The 16,684-nt window shown below is 48.4% G+C and overlaps 1 protein-coding gene across 1 annotated transcript in view; it reads right to left on the bottom strand.

The window, feature by feature from the left end:
- The window catches only part of COQ8A (coenzyme Q8A), a 49,602-nt gene that overhangs the window by 19,329 nt on the left and 13,589 nt on the right, over nt 1–16,684 (bottom strand). Inside the window, exons 2-5 of the mRNA XM_075863425.1 lie at nt 11,694–11,895; nt 10,457–10,834; nt 7,087–7,153; nt 2,560–2,637 (exon numbers count right to left, since the gene is read on the bottom strand). Of these exons, the coding sequence (XP_075719540.1) occupies nt 2,560–2,637; nt 7,087–7,153; nt 10,457–10,834; nt 11,694–11,870 (700 nt within the window). The 5' untranslated portion in view covers nt 11,871–11,895. The remainder of the gene's footprint in view (nt 1–2,559; nt 2,638–7,086; nt 7,154–10,456; nt 10,835–11,693; nt 11,896–16,684) is intronic.

Here is a 16,684-nt window from a genome sequence, read left to right as displayed (position 1 = left end):
AGAAGAGCTCTCTTCCCTCTAAGGCTCCATGCACACGACCGTAAAAATTGTCCGTAATTGCAGACGCATTCACTTTGATTGATCATGGACACCTTCCAGTTTATTTACGGGTGTCCGGTCCGTAGAAGTGTACCGCAAACGATAGGACATGTCCTATCTTGCTTTTTACAGTCCGTTCCCCCATACCTTGTATAGGAGCACAGGACAAAAATGCGGACGGCTAGCCGCGGCCGCAATCGCCGCCTGTGATAACTGGCACTGCCATGTGCAGGAGGCCTTAGGCTACATAGCAACGTGACGCGGCTTCATGAGACTTTCTCCTACCATAGAAGTCAAAAGAAAACGTTGCGCAATGGTCACAAATCGCAGATAGACGGACGGAGGAGGAGGAAATTAGGGCCTGTTCACATCACCGTTTATTTCCGTTCCAGGGTTCCGTCGGGTGAACCCCGCAACGGAAAGTGACAGCACAGCTTCCGTTTCAGTCACCATTGATCTCAATGGTGACGGAAACATCGCTAATGGTTTCCGTTCGTCACCATTCCGGCTGGTTTCCGGTTTTCCGACGGAATAGGGGAGTAGACTACGCTATTGATTCCGTCGGAAACCGCAAACCAGCCGGAATGGTGACGAACGGAAACCATTAGCGATGTTTCCGTCACCATTGAGATCAATGGTGACTGAAACGGAAGCGGTGCTGTCACTTTTACTTTCCGTTGCGGGGTTCACCCGACGGAAACCTCCGACGGAACCCCGGAACGGAAAGCGAACGGTGATGTAAGCAGGCCCTTATACCGGACTAACTTGAATTATCCAATGTAGTTGCGCATATGTTTAACCGGACCACCACCTGTTCTCCAAACAAGTACAAAGCTGCAGACAGCACCAGCTGTCTAACCCGGGAGCGGAGTGTGAGGTCATGAAGAACTTGAAAGAAACTTGAAGATCTTGACTGTAAAGTAGCAGCGAAGAGTTTTCAATCCCCACCAGACAGGCCAAAACGCGTATCAAATAACGACATGGAAATTTCTGTGGGTGACCTGGAAGCGTGCCACGCATTGCAGCAACGTGGTGGTGGGCACAGAACGTGTGTTACATCCAGGCTACAATGTCCCCAAGCCAGGGAAACCAGGACGGGTAAACACATTTTCACGTTTAAATCTACACCTCCCCCCCCTCGCAGTGCAGGGAGTGCGATAAACAGCCACGAACATCAGGGTCCTGGAGGGTTTACAGCAAGGATTATAAAGCGTAAGTGGCAGTAAGGAGGATTATGCGAGTCAGTAAGAGATGCCACTCACTAATGAAGAGCGGAGACTTAAAGGGTACAAGGAGAGGCCAGACACGAGCTAACATGGGGTGATTGCTTCCAACACGCGTTTCGTGGTGGTAGGAGGCTGCTCACCTCAGGGTCTGGCAGCGCGGGGGGGGGGGGGGGGGTGACTGTGCCAGCATGTTGCAGCAAGGTGCCAGTGTCTGATTGTGTGTCCAGTTTGCCTCGGCGGCGAGGAGTAGGTGTTATACCACCAGACACGTTTTGTTGCGCGTTTTACCTCTCCATTGAATTTAATGGGGAAAACTCTGGAAAAAAAAGCAAAAATTCCACAGATACAGTGGATATAAAACATATAAAAATATAAATAACATACCACAGGTCAATCTGGTTTACGCAGCGTGTGGGTGCTACTGTATTGTGCCGCAGATTTTCCGTAATAAAAAAAAGTTGCTGAAAATCCGCAGTATTTACGCACTCACCCTTATTTGGGCGCTAGAAGGTTCACCATATAGGGGGGGGGGGGGGGGAATAAAAAAAACACTATACAGGGCACCATTGACCTAGAGTCAGCCCTACATGAGGCGTTTATTAACTTTGCACTTAGCGAAGCCTTTTACTTTCTTGCTTGTGCCGAGGAGGGGGGGGGGGGGGGGAGGGGTATCCATGAAGTGCATTCAGCTGTCAGAGAAGAACATATCCGGCAGGTCGAATCAACATCGGAGGTTATGCAAGGGGCTGGGCACAGAGTCAAGTCCTTCCTTGGTGGCCGGCCCATAGTGTTTTCACATTCGATAAAACAATTATATCCCAGAGAAGAACGACCCGGCGGATGAAGATTTTTGCTTTCAGTGTTAGTTTGACAGGATTCACACTTCTTATTATTAGATTCAAAGACAATGGCGACCGCTCACACACGGTAGCTGCAACTATGAAAAATGTATGGGTCAAATCTACATATGTTACGTAACCTTGCAAGTACTCGAAGCTTTACTGATAACGAAGCAAGATTGGTAAAATAGATCTTCTACTCCAGTCACATCCAAAGCTGCATTTGCAAATCTGCTGGATTCCAACACACATATGAAACATCTTAATGGAGATTCCATAATACCCCACAGCAGAAAACTCGGTGCAGACACTGGAGCAGCAGGGGGAATGCTAGAAGTCAAACATGCAGCATAAAAACACGTCTTTGAATGCAGCCTGGCACGCCTGATAGAAACTAGAACGGCCGGGTCTGCACAGAACAAGTCAAGTATCGATATCGTGCGCAGCCGACTCACCATCATTTTCGTTTCTTGGACTTAAGCTTTTCTTCGCCACTTCTGCGAGAGCTCCGATGCCCAGACCAACCGCCAATCCTGGAGAAAAATAAAAAACAAAAAAAACTAAATTATTATAGGGGCAGGGGCTCTTTAAGGCCTGTATCTGAGGGGCAGCATAAGATATTTTCTATAATTCGATTCAGTATTTTAATGTAATAAAGCAGTTTAAATGCTGAAAGAACTCAGAAATCCTGCATCCCCCCCCCACCCCCCAGAGAAAGCCTGCGAGTCCTGCATCCCCCCCACCCCCCAGAGAAAGCCTGCGAGTCCTGCATCCCCCCACCCACCAGAGAAAGCCTGCGAGTCCTGCATCCCCCCACCCCCCAGAGAAAGCCTGCGAGTCCTGCATCCCCCCCCCACCCCCCAGAGAAAGCCTGCGAGTCCTGCATCCCCCCCCCACCCCCCAGAGAAAGCCTGCGAGTCCTGCATCCCCCCCCACCCCCCAGAGAAAGCCTGCGAGTCCTGCATCCCCCCCCACCCCCCAGAGGAAGCCTGCGAGTCCTTCATCCCCCCCAGAGGAAGCCTGCGAGTCCTGCATCCCCCCCAGAGGAAGCCTGCGAGTCCTGCATCCCCCCCAGAGGAAGCCTGCGAGTCCTGCATCCCCCCCAGAGGAAGCCTGCGAGTCCTGCATCCCCCCAGAGGAAGCCTGCGAGTCCTTCATCCCCCCCAGAGAAAGCCTGCGAGTCCTGCATCCCCCCCCACCCCCCAGAGAAAGCCTGCGAGTCCTGCATCCCCCCACCCCCAGAGAAAGCCTGCGAGTCCTGCATCCCCCCCATCCCCCAGAGAAAGCCTGCGAGTCCTGCATCCCCCCACCCCCAGAGAAAGCCTGCGAGTCCTGCATCCCCCCCAACCCCCCAGAGAAAGCCTGCGAGTCCTGCATCCCCCCACCCCCCAGAGAAAGCCTGCGAGTCCTGCATCCCCCCCACCCCCTAGAGAAAGCCTGCGAGTCCTGCATCCCCCCCACCCCCTAGAGAAAGCCTGCGAGTCCTGCATCCCCCCCACCCCCTAGAGAAAGCCTGTGAGTCCTGCATCCCCCCCACCCCCTAGAGAAAGCCTGTGAGTCCTTCATCCCCCCAGAGAAAGCCTGTGAGTCCTTCATCCCCCCAGAGAAAGCCTGCGAGTCCTTCATCCCCCAGAGAAAGCCTGCGAGTCCTTCATCCCCCCCAGAGAAAGCCTGCGAGTCCTTCAACCCCCCCACCCCCCAGAGAAAGCCTGCGAGTCCTTCATCCCCCCCACCCCCCAGAGAAAGCCTGCGAGTCCTGCATCCCCCCCACCCCCCAGAGAAAGCCTGCGAGTCCTTCATCCCCCCCACCCCCCAGAGAAAGCCTGCGAGTCCTTCATCCCCCCCACCCCCCAGAGAAAGCCTGCGAGTCCTGCATCCCCCCAGAGAAAGCCTGTGAGTCCTTCATCCCCCCAGAGAAAGCCTGCGAGTCCTTCATCCCCCCAGAGAAAGCCTGCGAGTCCTTCATCCCCCCAGAGAAAGCCTGCGAGTCCTTCATCCCCCCAGAGAAAGCCTGCGAGTCCTTCATCCCCCCAGAGAAAGCCTGCGAGTCCTTCATCCCCCCCCACCCCCCAGAGAAAGCCTGCGAGTCCTGCATCCCCCCCACCCCCCAGAGAAAGCCTGCGAGTCCTGCATCCCCCCCACCCCCCAGAGAAAGCCTGCGAGTCCTGCATCCCCCCCACCCCTCAGATTAAGCCTGCGAGTCCTGCATCCCCCCCACCCCTCAGATTAAGCCTGCGAGTCCTGCACCCCCAGGTAAGCAGGACTCACAGGCTTTCTATGAATCCTTCAAACAGCTTATTACATGAAAATACGGAATGAAGTCATGGAAAACTAGATATCCCCCGAGCTCCGTGTCTCCCCTCTATCCTATGCTGCTCAGATAGGAGACCTATCCCCCCCACCCCCCAGAGAAAGCCTGCGAGTCCTGCATCCCCCCCACCCCCCAGAGAAAGCCTGCGAGTCCTGCATCCCCCCCACCCCCCAGAGAAAGCCTGCGAGTCCTGCATCCCCCCAGAGAAAGCCTGCGAGTCCTGCATCCCCCCAGAGAAAGCCTGCGAGTCCTGCATCCCCCCAGAGAAAGCCTGCGAGTCCTTCATCCCCCCAGAGAAAGCCTGCGAGTCCTTCATCCCCCCAGAGAAAGCCTGCGAGTCCTTCATCCCCCCAGAGAAAGCCTGCGAGTCCTTCATCCCCCCAGAGAAAGCCTGCGAGTCCTTCATCCCCCCAGAGAAAGCCTGCGAGTCCTTCATCCCCCCAGAGAAAGCCTGCGAGTCCTTCATCCCCCCAGAGAAAGCCTGCGAGTCCTTCATCCCCCCAGAGAAAGCCTGCGAGTCCTTCATCCCCCCCACCCCCCAGAGAAAGCCTGCGAGTCCTGCATCCCCCCCACCCCCCAGAGAAAGCCTGCGAGTCCTGCATCCCCCCCCACCCCCCAGAGAAAGCCTGCGAGTCCTGCATCCCCCCCCACCCCCCAGAGAAAGCCTGCGAGTCCTGCATCCCCCCCCACCCCCCAGAGAAAGCCTGCGAGTCCTGCATCCCCCCCACCCCCCAGAGAAAGCCTGCGAGTCCTGCATCCCCCCCCACTCCCCAGAGAAAGCCTGCGAGTCCTGCATCCCCCCCACCCCTCAGATTAAGCCTGCGAGTCCTGCATCCCCCCCACCCCTCAGATTAAGCCTGCGAGTCCTGCACCCCCAGGTAAGCAGGACTCACAGGCTTTCTATGAATCCTTCAAACAGCTTATTACATGAAAATACGGAATGAAGTCATGGAAAACTAGATATCCCCCGAGCTCCGTGTCTCCCCTCTATCCTATGCTGCTCAGATAGGAGACCTGATGGAGCCGCATTAAGACATATGAGCAGTGTAATTATTTATAGCAATGCCCCCCCCCCCCAATATATACAAATATCCCGTCCACCCAGGGGATAAAATTAGAACACAAACTATTATAAGCCGTCACTCCACAAAGTGCTAGACTAAAGGGGTCGTCCAGGATTGCAGTGAATGGAGCAGAGCTGCAATACCACACACAACCTATGGGCAGGTGTGGCGCTGTTTCAAGAAGCAGCCATGTTTTTCTAAACCTGGAAACCCCTTTAACCTGCTAGATACATAATTGAAAATGCATCCCCCTTTAAATAGACACAATTACCTCTATTCTACGGAGCTTTACGTGGTCCCCTGAGCGCTTCTCTGCACACAACTATTTTAGGCATTTTATCCCCCCTATAATTAGTAGCGGGGCCTCATAGGAACGGCAGCTGCTATAAAGCGATGTCTGTCCACGTTATAAAACAATAGGGGCCCTTTTTTGTTTATAGATTCCTTAGACTATCAGTAGTGATCAGATGAGCAGGAAACACGCAGAATATTTAATCCTAAACGTATAAAGTAGATGAAACCTATAATTTTTCAAACTCCGCTGACAGCAAGCAGAGTTTTTGACATAGATGAGGGATTAAAACATTTCTGTTTACATCCAGAGGCTGAATTAGACCGAATACTGATCACAGTTGAAGGTTTGTTACAATTGTATCAAGTCAACAGCATCTTTTTGTGGACTTTATCCCCTGCACTGATACATTGTAGCGAACTATCAGGATAGGAGAGCGGTTGGTGCTGCTGATGCATTTACTTTACAGAATATGGTTTAGACTGGATACAATTGTAATAAACCTTCAGCTGTGGGAAGTGTTCGGTCTGTACATATTTTCAGCTTCTGAATGGTCCCATTCACTGACAGTAAGCAAGAAATTCTTCACCGTTTTCTAACAGGATAGAAAGTAGCAGAACATTTCATTATACAATGATAAATGAGGTTTTCCAGCCTAAATCGCTACTGAATGAAAAGTTCTGCGGCTTTCTAATAAAATTTTAATATTCAAGGCCTCAGCTTTGCTGTCAGTGAATGGAGACATCCTGGTTTACATTCAGCCGTTAAACCCCCCCCCCCCTCCCACCACACTCATATCAACTGACCCAGGAGCTCTGATACTGTAACAAGCCGTGTAACAGGGACACTTGGGCGGCTTTTCAGCTTGAACATACGAATGTTTCCATTCACCAACAGCAAGCAGAAACCTTAGAAAATGAATAGTACTGCATCTAATAATTAGGCTTTATAAATAGACCACCAAATAACCTCTAAAAGGGGTTAAGCAAGAATTTCTTTGCGTACGAGACATTCAGCCCCCCAAATAGTGTTTCTAATAGGGGAGGTTACGCTTTCTCCAGGGCAGACAGCAGCATGCGGAGACACGCAGCAGATCACACCTCCCTGATGTTCTGGATAAAGGTTATCACTATATCAGAATTTCTATGAATGAAGCACAACACACAGTAAATGAAGACTCCACGCTCGCTTTCGCAACACAGATACGGTGAGGATACAGAGCGCTGCGGGCCGTTCTCCTGCGCCGCGCCCCTCATCTGCTGCGGCTTCTGACCTAGTTGTATTAGACCGTTCAGTTACAGCAGAATATCATTACCTCCGAAGTTTGCCAGTCTCCCAATCCGTGTCACTGGCACTTTCCGCTCACGTGCTCGTTCACTGAGCTGCAAAACAAACAGGAGGACATCAGAAGGAAGAAAAAAAAAAATAAATACAGCTGCGTCGTGTTTTCTGCATCGGTATATCCATCATGAAGCAGAACGCTGCTCCTTTGGCATGGGGGGGGCAACCTAAATTAAATGATTGACTTCATGCTCGCTCTGGGGCACTGCCATCTAGAGCCCAACTCTGCTTATCTTTATTCTGAAGGATGCTGTATAATAGACTGCCTCTCCGGGCTGCACTGACTTTTCATAGGTCCCTGTATAATAGACTGCCTCTCCGGGCTGCAGGGGCTTGTTGTAGGTCCCCGTATAATAAACTGCCTCTCCGGGCTGCACGGGCTTTTCATAGGTCCCTGTATAATAGACTGCCTCTCCGGGCTGTACAGGCTTTTCATAGGTCCCTGTATAATAGACTGCCTCTCCGGGCTGCACGGGCTTGTCGTGGGTCCCTGTATAATAAACTGCCTCTCCGGGCTGCACGGGCTTTTCATAGGTCCCTGTATAATAGACTGCCTCTCCGGGCTGTACAGGCTTTTCATAGGTCCCTGTATAATAGACTGCCTCTCCGGGCTGCACGGGCTTGTCGTGGGTCCCTGTATAATAAACTGCCTCTCCGGGCTGCACGGGCTTTTCATAGGTCCCTGTATAATAGACTGCCTCTCCGGGCTGTACAGGCTTTTCATAGGTCCCTGTATAATAGACTGCCTCTCCGGGCTGCACGGGCTTGTCGTGGGTCCCTGTATAATAGACTGCCTCTCCGGGCTGCACGGGCTTTTCATAGGTCCCTGTATAATAGACTGCCTCTCCGGGCTGTACAGGCTTTTCATAGGTCCCTGTATAATAGACTGCCTCTCCGGGCTGCATTGACTTTTCGTAGGTCCCTCAGTATGGGAAGAGCACGCAAGAAAGCATGCTCCTTCAGTATCAAACATGTAAGACCAGGGGTAAATGTGCAGGAACATTGCAAGTTATGTGCCGTGTATTGAGAGGTTCGGCACAAACCGTATTGACAATAATGATAGATTTCGAAGGGTTCGCACCCCCGAGCAAGTACGAAGATTCTAACTAATATATCAGCTGTCGCACTGGCCACAGCGGAGGAGCAGAAACTATTTTTTGCTATGGTCAACTTTACTTTTCATTCACAAAGGACACCCCATGGCACCAGTCCAGATAGGAAGTATAGGACATATGTGGTACTAATGGTAAGGTCTGGTCGTTGTGTAATAAACTACGTACCCTATGATATATTACAAGGGCATATGGGGGCAGTGCAGTTAGGGAACCCCTATTAGTCACAGCAGAGATTCACTGCAAAGAAATATGCAAAACAAACAAGTGGCTCCCCCAAAAACGAGCTGAACAGAGGCTGGGGGCAACTAAGAGTCCCTCAACAAGTCAACAGGCTAAATGTCTGCACATAAATAACTTCCTTTAAATAGATTTTTTTTTTTTATATACAAAATTAAGAATAAAAATTTGTAAACACAGATCCGGGAGACAAAATAGAAAATCTGCCAATTATTAGGATGAGAGTGTAAAAACAACACCACCTCCTGCCCGCCGCCGTGACAGAACGGGAAAGTCACAGGTGACGCCAAGGTCAGAACATAATACAAGTTGATCAACTATGAAGGGCGTCTTGCAACATTCACAGTCTGTAAACACGACCAAAACATGACCGAGCGTGCGTAACTGTTCACGGATCTCACATTCAATATGAAAAGGAGGGGGGTCAAAATAAAGATGATCAGAGAGGAAGCGCACGTGTACGGGGAGGTCTGGGGAGACGGCCGGCGTCAGCTATATTATATATATATATATCTTGCCTTATCATTTGCGTCACCTCCAATTTGTATCGGACACTTTATGTTCTTATTTATTTTTTTAAAGGGATCCGGTCACTCAATGATTGACAGCCCTTTCCTGTAGGTGTGTGTGCACAGACATACCTGTCAATCATTGAGTGGGCCCGCCTACTGGACTCCTAAGCCCAGAATGAGCAGGGATTTGATCAAGAATTTACAAGTTATGCCGAATCTTTCCTCACAAATCTATATGTCCTCCTCTATAACATGCTACAAGCAGAACGGACTGAATTTATAAAGCGACAGGTTTACTTTACTATGCATTTCTTGTACTGACCCAGTCTTGTCCTCCAGACACATCCAAAGCTGCATTACCTATTGTGCTGGCTGCTCTAGAGAACACACCGCAGTTTATCTACACTCCAGACATTTATGTAAAGCCAACAGCTTAGCCCGATCTCCCACAGTGCACTGCAATTAAGTATCAGGGAACAATAAATAAACGTTGCTTTGGAAAGAACTAGAGCATAAAATCAGCACTACGTGAAGGAAGTAAATTTATTTTCCAGATGGAAAAAATTTGCTTTTTATCTGCTCCAAACCTACAGTTAAAAAAGGAATTCCCATCGATAAGATGCCATAAGTGACTGATAGACGAGGGTCCCAGGACTCCTATCATGAGAACAGGGGGTCCTATAACCCCCATTTGATAATTTGTGGCTGCCCCAGTCTCAATTAGGAGGTGGCGCACCACGCGCCCTCTCCATTCAAGTAGAGCCGAGCACGGCTTTGGAAATTGGGACATCTTAGTTGTAGGTCCCACCTCTGGGATTTTAATTATTAGGTATTTATGGCCTAATTTGTGGCTACATTGCCAGGAAACTTCAATCCAAAGAGTGGTTGTTAGGCAGTGCATCCATAGCAACCAGACTGTCAGACATGTTAGGCTGTACAACACCAAACTGCTTATGTCCTAAGAAGGGGGTAGAGCGGCTCGTCAGCAGTCACGTCAGCTCTCCCCAACATGATCAGATTTTTCCTTAAAAAAAATAATTCGTAGATTTCTTTGAAGCGGACTGAAGGTAAAATCAATAACGGCTGATATCTCCTCGGTGTTTAGGTCACGTCCTGCCGGTGACTATATATACAGTACTGTGGCTCCATGAACTGAGCGGCCGTCACCTGAACTCCACATCATCTGCTCCAACATGTGTGATTTACAACGACAAACAATCGCTCAACTCTAGAATACAAAAGGGATTACATATACCTGGAAGGCCCTGCTCACACGCCGTTTTGACGCTGTTTTTACAACGGAAACAGTGGCAAAAAAAACGCCGAAATTGACGCCCATTGATTTCAATGGGAGGTGGAGGCGTTTTTTCCCCCCGGAAAAAAAAATCGGTTTGCGGGAAAGAAGCGACATGCCCTATCGTGAGGCAATTACGGCGCCAAATACCCCATTGAAATAGATGATAAAAAATTATCTATATACCATTTGTTTGTAAGGCTTGTTTTCTGGGGTGGACTTGGCCTCACGGGCTTTATCAATGTCCTCCGCTGTCAGCCCACCGACAGAAGAATGATCCTGGTGAAAGGCCCTTTTCTGACCAGCAGCTGCAAAAGGTCCCGCAGTGTCTCTTAAGGTCCCAAATAATACCCCATTGTCCCGGTCATGATCTGGACGGAAGGCTTCTTGCCCACGGCTGGTGGAGTAGTTGTTCGCACTGGGAATATCAGACTCCGGGTTGTTAGTCTCGTTCCGAGCGCCGCTGGTGGAGGGCGAGTATTCCATGCCAGCGATCTCAGAGGACGGCCCTTCAAAACTATCCATACCCTCCCCGGAGAGGTTCTCTTGCTGATTTCCAAATTCCTGAAATAAAGATTTTTTTAAAGATCAATAATACTCAATAGACAAGTAATACAATAATCAAAAGGGGTTAACACTTCATCACTGTTGCAAAACTACAACTCCCAGCATGCCCTGACTGTTGAAGGCTGGGGATCATTGTTTTGTAACAGCTGGAGAGCACTGCAACACATCGCTCCTGTATCAAACTATAGCCAAGATAGTGGCCATACTGACGGTCATTAAATTAGGGATTATCCACAGGATATGCCTTAAAAGATGCAGATCCCACCTCTTGGACTCGCACCTCTCTAGAACGAGGCCCCCTGACACCCGTCCTACAGTCTGCCGCTGGGCTACGGCCACTAAGTTAAGAGGTGGTCAGGAGTACGAAGACAGCCAAGCTGTGCCCTTTCCATTACTCACACAGAAATAAATTGGAGTTCCCGGAAACTGAGTAGCAATCAAGTACTCCTATCATGTAGCCTGACCTCATCACAGGTTGCTCCTCTGTCCCTCCACCATGCTTTACACTGCAGCTCTGCTTGTTCAGGTAATGGGGAGGAGCCTGGAAATGTACTTTGAATATGCATTGTATACATGACGTTAGCTAGACTGCTATGTATTGACTAAAAAAAAAAATACAGCAGCATATCAATTCCTTCTGCGGAAAGTGGACAGATAGGCTGCGTTTTTCAGGAAAGGTCTCCATCTCCCAACATTGAAGAAAAAAAACGCAGCAAAAGACGCGCCATTTTCTGCAGTAAAAATACGCAGGAACTGGTGCGTTTTTTCCGCAGCGGAAGGTCTGCTAGCTTTAGCGGAAATACTGCAGCAATTCCGTTAAGTGTGGACGAGCCCTAATACATCCACACTGACTTACTTGGACTCTCCCCATGGTGGCGCTGAATCGTTCCTCAGCCGCTACTTGCAAACTCTTTACCAAGTTGACAGCATCTCTGCCCAGCGTCGCCTGCTTCAGCTGACCAGCCTGCACCTCCAGCATCGCCTTACTCAGCTTAGCCAGGCCTCTCATCAGCATCATCGCGTCCGCCGCCATGATGGCTGCTCACAGCGTCCAACACCTGCGAAGAGGGAGAGTTCAGATAAGAGCTGGAAATACATTTTTTCAAATTATTTTTAAAATAAGAGATCACTCTAAAGTCGGCAGCTTATAATAGTGGTGGAGCGTTATAAGAGGAGCGGCACACAGACGTAAACGTCTCCGTAGGCTCCCAGCACCGGATGTGTATTATAAATCAGTGATCATAGGCGGCAGAAAGATTTAGCCAAGTCACCCTCTTCCCAGCCTGAAAAGGTTGATAACAGTGAGCAACAGGCTGCCTTTACCTGTACAGCAAATAAAAATAAGGTGGAGGTTGCAAATTTAGGGTTATTTTAAAGGGGTTGTTCAGGATTAAACGAGCATGGCTGCTTTCTTCTAAAACAGCGCCACACCTGTTAACAGGTTGTGTGTGGTATTGCAGCTTATTGCCCAGCCTGGTTAAAGAATGGACTTCAGCCATTGATTAAACTAAAGCTGCCCATACAATTACAATAGCGGTCAGCGGATCCTTTGTTCGGCCAACATTTATTCCTCCTAAAACACCACCCTCCCCCCCCCCCATATGCACATTTTCAATGGCAAAGTGGAAGTTTTTCCAATAAGCGTTTATTTTTTTTTTTGTTTTGTTTGAAGGGGCTAAAAAAAAATTAAAAAAAAAAGTGCCCGTGTGAATGAAGCCATAACAGGACCAGAAGTTTGTTCTCTGAAAATTGTAGTACAAAAGTCCTAGTGAATATGAATCATTCTTTTCCTTCTTCCAAACAAAGCCAAAATTCTGTGCGGATTATTCTGTTAATACATAACTTTTTTAGGGGCTGGAGCTTTGTTGTTCTGATACAGAGCTCCAAATCTCCCGTATAGACAGTGACATAACATACTGTCTGCCTGCAGCCACCACTAGAGGGAGCTCCGGAGCTTACTGCATACTGTAAGTATATTGTACACAAAACTATGCGGTGAGCTCCCTCTAGTGGTGGCTGCAGGAAGAGAATGTTATCTTGTAACTGTCTATACAGAGGAATCGGAGCTCTGCAACAAAGCAGAGCTCTGACTGGTATAAAGTTATATTCTCAAATCAATCAATGCAGAATATCGGACCTAGAAATGACACGATGTTAAAAGCTGGACATTGCCTCGAAGGTATGAAAAAACTTCACGTAGAATATCAGCGGCGATCAATTCTACGAGAAATGGGAAATTACGCAATAGTTTTATTCTTAAGATCTTTTCCAGCAGATACAAAACACGGAGCACGGATGACCTTCACTCATGATAAAGTAGTCCACACAGAAGGGGTGGGGGATGGGAAACACAAGACTGGAGTTGCACACTTCAGATAATCAGTCTGACGTCACGAGACAGTGTTTATTGGTAAAATTCCTCAATCCACCTAAAGGGGCGACGATAGAGGGAAACGGTTTACAAGACACGGTGCTACACTGTGTACAAAACATAAAGACGTGAGTATATATGCGAGGGGGGGAGGGGTAACGAGGATGTGGAGGATTGCAAACATCTGCGACAAGTTGCATCCCATCTCATACAGCTGAACTTGAACTGTAGGAATCTCTAGTAAGTCACACATGGCCGCCATTTTTAATAACAAACAGAACTGGGGTAACGGATGATCAATATGTCGCAGTATAAATATAAAGTCACTATAGCGGAACTAAGGAAAAGGCAGCGTCCTACAAAGATAGATACATTTACCCTATAAATACGGCGCTATCGTTTGTGCAATACGGGGGAGATTTAGCAACGTTGTTATAAGATGCCTTATTTTACAACATGGCAAAAATGGCGCAAACTGTGCTAAATTTATTGAAATGCCGCTACCGGTATAAGTTTGTCGTAACTCCCTAAGCATGTTGGAAACCCTTCTCTACCCGACGGCACCTCACCGCGGGTATAAATTTACACTAAGATTTAGCGCACAGTTAATAAATTTGGTACATTTTACGACTCCTAAGCCACACCCCTTTTTCTAGCAATTTTTTTTATAACCGTCAATGTGCGAAAAAACAAAAAATAAAAAATAAAAAAGTGTCAAATTCACAACGGCCCCGAATTACTAAGCGGTACACGTCAGGTTTTGACGTAAATTGCAACAAAAATGTCACAAAACGGTAAAGTGTGACAAATTTGCAAGAAGAAAAAAAAAAATTTGAATGGACTTCTCACCAGTTACATCTCGCCGCATATTTATGTCATTTCATCGCAGGCGCAGATTTAAGTTTTCCGGCTCTCAAAGCTCAAAAATAATATCTGTGTTCGGATTGAGGGGGCCACAGAGAAAGCCATTGGGGGCCCCCCATGTACCACACCCATACAACGACCAGAGCTGTAATAATGTCAGAATCCGGCTATGACTAAGGCTAAACCAGCACCACCACCCCTTTAGCCCCAGGGCAGTCCGCTTTCTTAGTTCAATCAGTTTCTGGGAAAGCTGGGTGAAAATCAATAAGCTTGCATGGATGTGGTCACCCAGCTTTCCTAGAGTTCGGATACAGTGAATCGGGCTAGGTACACCCCCCCCCTTCCTCCTCCTGTAACGCTGCATACTAGGACATATTTGCTGTGCAGGAATACTTGCTAGCGGCCATATTGGCGGTCACAGCGCTTTCCCAGAAACAGATGAAGAAACTACTTTACAAGAAGATCACTCCCCAAGGACTTGTATCTACAGATGATTCTTTTTATTTCAGTGGGAAACGCTGATTAAAATGAAGCTCTAATATGGGAGCCACTTAAAAAATTAGGAAAACCACAAGTTGGAAAACCCCAAAACGACTAGAGAAGGATTTTTTTCACAGCAGACGCCATTCCCTTCACGGTCTAAACGTGAACAAGAAACAGCGGTGAGAAGTAGTGGAGTAATACAGGACTGCAGGATCAGACTACAAAGGTGTTGCTTGTAGTCTGTAACCATGGAGACAGGAGCTGTAGACACTTTCCCCTAATCAGATATATTGCAAAGTTTGTGTTAACATGTACTATTGGTCAATGAAAGTTATTTTTTTTTTAAGTATTGCGCGTCTGTGCTTCTGCGTATTAGGGTGATCAACATAACAGAATTTGGACTTCGATACCAATACTTTGTGTAGTATTGCGATTAGACACCAAAACGATATTTTGCCAACAATAATAAGAAATAAACAGAAAAAAAAAAAAAGTTCTCCCATTTTCTGATGAGGCGAGTGGTGTGTTTTTTTGGAACCTTCATGTGCCTCAAATTAATAAAAGCAGCTTTTTTTTTTTTTTTTTTTACAGAGTAAGGCTGAATGCGCATGACCATAGCCATGTGCACAGCCCGCGATTTGCGAGCGGCTTGCGGGTAACACTCGGCCCCTGGCCGAACCGAAAATCACGGCCGGTCACGTGCATGAGACCTTAAACTTTAATGTACTGGGTTATATCTATATACGGATAGTACACAGGAAGTTGTTGGTAAGGCAGCCCTGGGGTCCTTCAATGGACCCTGGGCTGTCTGCCCATATATGGTATGTCCCTCCATCACGTCACAGGGGGTTTCCCTGTGACCAAATCCTATGTGCATCCCCCTTCCGATTTCCCCCTGGAATGCTGCGGTCAGCTTTGATCGCAACATTCAAGGGAATAGCGGCAGAGATGAGGTTTCTCTGATCTCCACCGTTAAGAGTGGGGCTGCGCCTGTGTAATACAGCCATTGCCCTGCTCCTAACAAGTGTGCGTGCGCAGCCGGTGCTGCACTAATGAGCGTCAGCACTGAAGACAGAACATGGGGGTGTTTTGCAGTGCGCCCGCCCGGTTCTCTGTCTTCAGTGCGGTCGCTCATTAGTGCGGCGCCGGCCGCATCATCATCATCATCATGCTGACCACGCGCGCACACTTGTTGTCAGGAGCGGGGCAGTGGCTGTATTACACAACCGCAGCCATGCATGGACTACATTCATGTGTTACAATACAAAGCTGTGCGTATCGAACCGTTTCAGGGTGCACGGAATCGAAATTGTGCGCATGTGTATATAATTATACATGATATACAACAGGTACACTTAAGTTACAGACGCACAATTCTAGACTAATCTTTCACATACCACCATCAACATAAATCTTAGCTATATAGAGGCGGACAGATCTGCAGGACATGATGTACTGTGCAGAAGTCCGCTGGAAGTTAGTTTTTTGAACGACCGTCTGGAATGTGCATTTTCTTGAAATCTGACGACTTTCACCGGCAAACAAGCGGAGCGCGAGGCAAACAAGCGGAGCGCGAGGCAAACAAGCGGAGCGCGAGGCAAACGAGAAGTCACTTCAGGCAACGGTGCAGATCTCACATTTCAGGCCATGGTAGACAAAGTGTAGACACAACAATAAGCTGATCAAAGTGTCCCCCTGCTGAGAACCCCGGTGATCAGCTGTAATCTGTGGGGAAACCTGGCGGTAAGTGTGTAATTTCTCTGCAGCGCCGCCACAGGGGAAATGAAGCATTACAGTGCCCATTTATATCAATGGGTTGTCTGTGTAATGGGTTGTCTGTGTAATACAGACCAGGTCCTCCAGAGACACTATGTAACCGCTCTCCACTCTGACCAGGAGATGTGGATCCTGAAAAAAAGGGGACCCCCCCCCCCTTCTAATAAATGGGTATTCCGGTTATAACAAGTTACCACCTATCTGATGGAAACTGCCAAGACTATGAATGGGGCGGCAGGGCGCAAGCTCGACTGAATCTTCATTCTACGCCTGGAAAGGAAGGGAGGACAGGCGATAAAGGGGTCTTCCAGTTATAACAAATTAAAGTGACACTCCTGTCAAAACTAAACTAT

This window comes from Rhinoderma darwinii, chromosome 4 (assembly GCF_050947455.1).
Source record: "Rhinoderma darwinii isolate aRhiDar2 chromosome 4, aRhiDar2.hap1, whole genome shotgun sequence".
Classification (NCBI taxonomy): domain Eukaryota; kingdom Metazoa; phylum Chordata; class Amphibia; order Anura; family Rhinodermatidae; genus Rhinoderma; species Rhinoderma darwinii.
This window is presented reverse-complemented; position numbering and strand designations above follow the sequence as displayed.